General features: G+C 37.9%; 1 protein-coding gene and 1 long non-coding RNA gene across 2 annotated transcripts in view; both read left to right on the forward strand.

The window, feature by feature from the left end:
* LOC112143772 overlaps window positions 1-6,068 on the forward strand; it is a 9,164-nt gene extending 3,096 nt beyond the window's left edge. The window contains exons 5-9 of the mRNA XM_024267971.2: window positions 87-156; window positions 352-616; window positions 4,797-5,207; window positions 5,308-5,628; window positions 5,706-6,068. Coding sequence (XP_024123739.2) covers window positions 87-156; window positions 352-616; window positions 4,797-5,207; window positions 5,308-5,628; window positions 5,706-6,061 — 1,423 coding nt within the window. The 3' untranslated portion in view covers window positions 6,062-6,068. The remainder of the gene's footprint in view (window positions 1-86; window positions 157-351; window positions 617-4,796; window positions 5,208-5,307; window positions 5,629-5,705) is intronic.
* Window positions 6,069-6,118: 50 nt separating this feature from the next.
* Window positions 6,119-8,256, forward strand: LOC112144117. Its single transcript, XR_002918844.2, has 3 exons — window positions 6,119-6,176; window positions 6,254-6,323; window positions 7,740-8,256. It is a non-coding gene; the product is annotated as an uncharacterized LOC112144117 (long non-coding RNA).

Raw genomic sequence — 8,256 nt, forward strand, 5'->3', positions numbered from 1 at the left:
CAGGTATGCCATGACCTAAAATAACTTATGTTAAATATTTTTTCTTTGCTTTATGTTCACTTCAATATTCATACATATTTCTGCAGGAAAAAGCTAAAGAAGAATGAGAATTTACAGGAGGTTGTGGAGAAGGTTGGTGGTCAGGAGAATCCTCTGGTATGTTTTAATTGAGCTTAAACTCTGTTTTTTCCTAATAAATCCATAAATAAAAACATGAAAATCTATGGCTCATTTGTAAGGATACTGTCTCTAGGATAAAAGAGAAATAGATTCAGAACACATTGCTGAACTATTTTGAAAATGAGGCCATTTGAATAACAACAAGTCCAAATAATATTCTTTGTTTTTCAGAATATCCATGATGAACCTAGAAGTGGGTCTGGAGATGTGGAGTACGCCGACATCGATTTCTCTCGGCTGAAGAGGAAAGAGCGAACACAGGAGCTGCAGACAGCAGCCACAGAATATGCTGAGGTTAAAGTGAAAAAGGAGGAGAAACATGCCGCTGAAGAGGAGGAACCAGGGATGGAGGAGGATGACAAAACTCTTTTTTGTGTGTCAAAACAGAGAAACATAGAGGAAGAGGCGGTGTACTCCTCAGTAAATGATTTAATAGGTCAAAATTGAAGGCAGACAGTGATGTTGTATAGTGGCTATTGCCCTTGCCTCAGTGATTGAAATCCCAGCCGGGCTTGATTGGGATTTTTCCTGCCATTTCACTGTCATCTTGTCTTCACTTTACCAAAAACAAACTTTGTTTGTTGTCAAATTTACACATCAACCATCAGTTAAACCCTTCCGCTCTCTTTGGGGTCCAGTTGACTCCAACCACATATTGATATGTGATTTCTTCCATGACAAAGGTGGACAGGATTTTATGTCTGTCATGGACATTAGTGAAACTCAAAAATCAAAGATAAAAAAAAAGTTCAGCGCACTGTCTTGGGGGGTCCAGATGACCCCACTTTTAATGTAAACAAACTAAGGAGAGCGGAAGGGTTACGTGAACTCATCTGTGGTTTGTCTGGAACTTTAGAATATTGTGCTCTACTACTGCAAGTATCATAAGTAGCATTATAAGTAGCAGTATTACACGAGTCGTGGAACATTTTATAACTTAAAACAGTAATATGATTAGATAAGGGATAACTTTAGATTTAAAATCATTGTAATTCATTGAGTATTATCTATAGCTAAATTAGTTTACACCAAACAATAAGTAGAAAGATGAATGTGGCAGGAAGTAGACCAAAAAAGTCATTGTGAAGGAGGACATGAGGCTGTTGCTGTGAGTGAGTAAAACACAATGGTCGGATGAATTGCTATAGCGCCCCCTGAAGGGAACAGCTGAAAGAAAATATGAAGAATAAAGTTATAAAAGAGAAGCAATAATGTGATGTACATAACTTTATCCAAATCTGCATTTAAAAGATAGATGTATCATTTCTACTGTTCATAGTGCTGAATTTTGCAAATAAATGTAAACCTTACAGTTGACTTTTTAAGTTTTTTATTACAATAAAAAAAACATCATTTAAAAGCAAATTAATTTAGATGTCTTGGGGGGGAAAAAAACCTTAAAGAGTATCCATATTTATTTTCTCTATTTCATTTTCACCATTCATCAAATGGAATTTGCATATTTTCCAAAAATATAAAAAGTTTATTTTAATGTTTAAAATAGCATTTTTTGCAGAGTGTGCATATAAAGTAAGCTAAATATTTAGATCTGTTCATTCCCCCAAGCTCCACTTTTGTTTTCCTTTGGCATGGCTCCTGTTCCTACTTTTGGGGGCGTGTCCTGTGTCACTGCAAAGCTGATTGGCCAGCTCACAACTGGATTTCATGCTCTAGATGTTCATCAGGAAGTGTCAGAAAAGCAAGTTAATATGCAATAACACAAGACAGTGTAAATAATACATAAAAAGAAATCTACAACACATATAAATCCTTGCAAGACATCAAAGATTCTGCCCTATGTCAGAATAGTTTTAGACACAGGATTATGTGGGGCTGTCCCGGCTGCCACCTCTAAGTAGCATCTTCTGTGACAGTCATGGAAAATACCACTGGATTGGAACACTGGGATGGGGGTTCAACTTTTTAAGATGGAAAGAATCTCATTCCTCAGCCTCCTCAGGACAGTCTATTCCAGAACACTGGGGTAGAGTTCAGGTAATAGTCCAACTTCAGATTCAGGAATAACAGTGTGGTTTCTGTCATGGTCATGGTACAGAGGACCAGCTCCAAAGGTCCACATGTTTTGTAGATTTGGAGACTAGGTTTGACTACATCGCCCGTGATCTCCTATGGGGGTTGCTGTGTGACTCTGGGGTACAGGAAGTCTTACTGAGGATATCCAGTCCTTTTCTCTCTGGAAGGAGTTTAACTGTCATTTCTGTGAAGGGAAAGATCTCCTGAAATCAACAGGTAGATTGGTCAGTGTCTTACTACTGTATGCAGTAGTAATGCTGCCCCACTGAGGCAAATTAGGAGCTGAGAACCTGAAAGAGACACAGGACAAGTGGAAGAGATGACATCTCTGGACTGACCTGAGAATTCCTGTGGATTTCCACTAAAGAGCTGGAGGAAGAGGCTGGGTAAAAGAGAGTCTGGAGATATTTGAAGGACACTAAAAAAACTAATGATGGATGGACTTTACTTTTATCACATTTTCAAATTAATGCAACATTTTCTACAGGTTCAGGAAAAGTTCCCAAAGTCAATGTTGAATAAAATGTTGATTGATAAAAACATTTTGTGCAAATAGAAACGAGATGATAGAATTAAACAAAGGAAATGGTTAAGTCTTCTTTTTCTGGAAGGTCACGTCTTTGGCTGTGTCAGTAAACCTACTTTAAATATACTTTGTTAAAAAAAGAAGAAGAAGACTTGTGCTACTTCCTTTATTTCTCTTTTTTCTTGACTTTAATTTTAGAAGAATCGTCAGAGAGACACAGAGGGAATGAGTGGAAACACTAATGCTGTTTAAAGTGTTTTGTTTCTTTTTTTTTTTTAATTGAAGGATGTTTTACAGACTTGTTTTTGCTCCAAATATAGAACTACATCCAGATTAAAATTAAAGGCTTTTGTTATTAAAAGGTAAGACTTCTGATCAGTAATTTTTAAGCTGCTTTTGAAGGACTTTATGCAAAGCCTCATGACTAATGAAATTTTGCACTTTAATTGTTGGCTAGGTTATTAATATTGATGTTTGATGTCTATCATTATATACTGATTTCAGTTTGTTCAAAACTTTAATGTGATGCACATAAATGTATTCATATAAATTGTCTAAAAGGACTAAAAGAAGAGGGTTGTTGTTGTTGGGGTGAGCCGTCAACGCGATGGATCTCAGGAATTTTTTGAGGAAATGGGTGCATTGATGTGTGTAGAAGCCGATCCTCAACAGCAGATATCACACGGAAAGCTGACGGTCAACTCGCTGCCCTCGGCTTTTTGTTGTGCTCGCTTGTTTTCAAGCAAGAACAACAATTGAGTCCAGCGAAGTCGCAAGGTCATTAAAAAATGCCTTGATGCCGATATGTTGCAAAGCCGAAGAACTTCAGCGTTTGATTTCTTTTCTTGCCATTTCACATGTGCAAGTCTTGGGAGGCACCGCATGTGGAACTGCTCCAGCTTCCTCTGGTGTTATTAGAGCAGCACCCATGCAGGCTTCAGATCTGTACAACAGAGAAGTCAGGATAACGGCCTTAAAAACAGCAACTTTAGTTTTGAGCCAAATTCCATAGTTGTCCCAGAGTCGCCTGGAAAGTCTGCCAAAAGACTGTGATGCTTTGGAGATGTGTAAACGTATATACTGTATCATCATCTAGCCCTTCCGCTCTCCTTGGCTTGTTTACATTAAAAGTGAGGTCATCTGGACCCCACAAGAACGTGCGCTGAACTTTTTTTTATCATTGATTTTTGAGTTTCACCAATGTTCATGGCACACATAAAATCCTTTCCACCTTTGTCCACAATTGTCATGGAAGGAATCACACATCAGTATGTGGGTGGAGTCATCTGGTATTTAAATTTCAAAATAACTTAGATGCCATTAAACCAAATATAATCCTTAAAGTACTACTGTTGTAACGTAGTGAGATTGCTCATCATTAAACAACTTTGTTTAAATACATTTTTGACTTTGCTGATGTGTTGTAACTGAATATGCAACATTCTTTTTTTTCTTTTTGTGTCAGAGTGGACATTTCTGCTTTATTTCTGCTTTTTCTCTGCATCTGGTTGAACTAAGTTTCTCTGAAAGAAGTAATGGATGAGAAGATTCTTCATCTTCTTTGGACAATTCTGATTTTCTCTTTGAAGAGCATCAGTTCTCCTGCAGGTATGAAGAAGATCCTCTTCCTTCCAACCACAGGACCTATTATTGTACTATTGCGGTTGATATTGCAGTACAACTGGATTGCATTATGTTTGTAAAACTAAATACAAATAAACACAATACAGTTTGAATGGAGTGGTGTTTATTACACAGTGAAAGAACTTCTAAATTTGAAAGGAATTTAAAAACCTAAAACAAGTAATTCGCATGGCTTGTTCTGTTTTGAAAATAAGATTATTTTGACAGCATAAAAAAATACCTTTGTTGCTATGATACATGTTTCTGAAATTATTTCTGGTGCATGAAAATAATTTTTTACATTATATGTTTTGTTGCACAATGCTGTCATTTGCTGACTGTTATTTTCAGTAAAGTGAGCATCTATGAAAAAAAAGCTGACTGATGAACAACAGAAACTTTGACTAATTTTTTCTCTTTTTTGCAATGACAGGAGCTTCAGTTCTGGGACAGCAGCACTGTGTTGGTGAATACTGCATCACTGTCAGTAATGATGAAATCACAGCAGAACCAGGACTTTGTGTTGTGATACCGTGTTCTTTCACGACTCCTTCTAACTTCAAACCTCAACATTTGGTTTGGTTTAAATGTAAATCTAACAAAAGATGTTTTAACTCTGATGTAATCTTCCACACCAACACAAACGCCAAAAAAACCCTTGAATCCGAATTTATGGGAAGAGTGTCACTCCTGGATCCTGATGTGAATCATCTGAACTGTAGCATCAGAATCAGTGATCTGAGAGAGTCTGACTCTGGATTCTATCAGTTTAGAGTAAATGGATATAAGTATACGGTCTCAGAAGGATTTACATTTAATAAGAGAACGTCTGTCAATGTTGGAGGTAAGACAAACTACAGTAAAAGCAGACATTAAATCAGTAGAAAAGTATTTTTTTCCTCAAACTGTCTTCCTCTTGACTAAACATGTTCTGTTTCCTGCAGGTTTCAGGCAGAAACCTACAATGACTCTTCCTGATTTGACAGAGGGACATCAGACCACCCTGACCTGCTCTGCTCCTGCACTCTGCTCTACGTCTCCTCCTGGAATCAGCTGGATGTGGAGAGGAGCAGCAGAAAAAGACCCTCTCATCAACGGAAGCATCACTGTCTTCAAGAATGAGACTTTGACAGCTGTCACACAGAGACACAACTCAACTCTGACCTTCATTCCCACAGCTGAACTCCACAACTCCAACATCACCTGCAGGATCCGCTTTAGTGATAACACCACCACCGAGGAGACAGTCAATCTGCACGTCAACTGTGAGAACTTCACACTCTAAATTCCTCTTCTTCTGTTGATGACTGTGTTCTGAATGGTTTGTTTCTTTCTCTGTCAGATGTTAAAATCACAGGAAATGCAGATTTGAAAGAGAACATGACTCTAAACCTCACCTGCATGACGAGTTTGTCTCCAGCAGAAATCCAGTGGATTAAATTTGGATCCAAAACAAATCAGATGATCAGAACTTCAGCTGCTCTGCACAACAACACTGCCATCTACCTGCAGGAGGACAGAAGCACTTTGCTCATCTTTAATGTGACTCCAGAGGACGCTGGACTGTACATCTGCACATCAAAGCATCTGAACAACACAATCAAGGATGAAGTCAATGTGACAGTGATGTGTGAGTCTATCACATACTATTGTGTTGATTTTTTAAAGAACATTTTAACTCTAATAGCATGTTGTTAAAAGCATTTTTTGTGTGTGTGTCGGTCCTCACAGTCAAACAGAAAAGCATGGTTGCTGTTTTGATTAGGGTTTCAACATTAGTTCTATTATCCTGTTTGATCATCTCCATCTTTTGGTATGGTATTACCTTTTTATAACATTTTTTTTGTCACAGCTTCTCATTTACTGCAACATTAATGTATTTATTTGCAGGAAAGAAATGAAGAGGACTGATAATTTGCAAGATGCTTTAGAAATGGTGGCCTGTCAGGACGACCCCCTGGTATGATTTTATTGAGCTTAAACTTTATTTTCTAGTATAAATTACTAAAAACAAAATAATGTATGCGTCCATCTGGAAGGATTCTCTATCTTAAGGATCAAATAGTTTAAAGTGATTTAGAATACCAAAATAAATTAGCCTTCTAAAGTTAAATTTAAAGCAGGGATGCAACAAGAACAGGAGGATGGACAACATGCTGCACACAATCACTGCTTATTACACCACCAATGAAAGGGAACCAGCAATACTGCCAGAAACATCACTCCATAAGTCTCATAAGCCATGTCATGCTGAGGGTGCTTTTGAACAGGCGGAAACCACAATCAGAGATCAGTATTGTGGAATAACAGGTCAGGAAGGAACAGAACAGAACAGATCTTAAACCAGAGAATACTGTGAAAATATTTCCAGCACCAACAAGATCTGTACCATGTCTTTACTGACTTCAAAAAAAGTATTCAACAGAGTATGGCACAGTGGGTTGTGGGCTACCATGAGGAAATATAAATGCTTATCAAGGTAATTGAAAATGTCTATGACCACGTCATAGGTGAAGTATTACTGAATTGCAACAAAGGTGAATGGTTACAGACAACCGTTGAAGTTGGAATGGCTGATGACCACCAAGGACCAGTCAGCACTTTCTGATGACATTGACATCTTGGTGGGCAGATAGGAGGAACTGTCCTCTCTGGTAGAGCACCTTGACAAAACATCACTGATCTATGGCATGGAGATCCTTGCAGAACAAACAAAACTCATGAACAACAACTCAAACAGCATCCAGCAAAGCATTAAAGTAGAGTATCCAAAATTGGAAGCTGTTGATAGTTTTAAATATATCAGTGCCATCATCCCAGATGATGGATCCAAACAAAAAAAAATCTGTCCGGAACTCTGCAGTCAACTTTCAGCATTTACAAAACTGAAAACTTTCTGACAGGACAGATTTATCTTCCTATAATATTAAAAATATGACTCTCGTCTTTCAATATTCTTGTGCGCTTGTAAATCATGGACCCTTAGAAGGACACCAATAGACAAGTTGAGGCAGATGAAATGAGATGGTACCAAAGAATCATACAAGGACCACATTACCAATGAGGATGGACACAGTCATTGGTGCACATGACAACCTGCTCAGCTTGGTAAAGATCAATATAAATATGTGGTATGGATATGTGATAAGATGGCGTAGTGAAAGCCTTCTTGTAAGGCACAGTACCAGGAGGCAGGACGAGAGATGGGAAGATTATGTCAAAGAATGGACCAGACTGTCTTTCATAGAGAGAAGCCCATGACTGTTGTAGATGGCAGGAAACTATCAGGAAATCGTTTATAGAGCCTCTACAAGCCACTCAGGGTTAGGAGAATGAAATTATTTAAAGAACAAGCTTTTTCTTTGTTTTTTCACAGATCCATGATGGTCTTGCGGAAGCAGACTATCAAAACTGCCTCACAGAGGGAGCTGAGAATGGAAGTGAGACGAGAGGACAAGCAGCTCCTGAACTCAGAAGTGGATCTAGAGATGTGTAGGACGCCAACATTGATCTCTCTCTGCTGAAGAGCAAAGAATGAATAAAGGAGCCGCAGAATATTAACAAACTTAATTTTTTTCAATTATTGTACATGTCAGGGAAGAAGAAGATGCAGAAGACAAAAAAAAGTTTACAGTAAAGCAAATCATTGGTGCTGATCCCTAAAAGGAGCAGATAAAGTACAAGAAAACTTACGAGAATTTCATTTTGTCAAAGTCAGGTAGATTTAAATTTGCATTTACTCAACTTATTAAAGGCTTGTTCCATTTTTATCGCCTTCACTTAAAACAAATTTGGTTGTTAATTGTTCATCATTACTCAACATCAACCCGCAGATAAATGTAAACTCCTCTATGGTACATTTGTAACTTTAGAATATTATGCTCTACTTCCGC

This window comes from Oryzias melastigma, linkage group LG16 (assembly GCF_002922805.2).
Source record: "Oryzias melastigma strain HK-1 linkage group LG16, ASM292280v2, whole genome shotgun sequence".
Taxonomy (NCBI): Eukaryota; Metazoa; Chordata; class Actinopteri; order Beloniformes; family Adrianichthyidae; genus Oryzias; species Oryzias melastigma.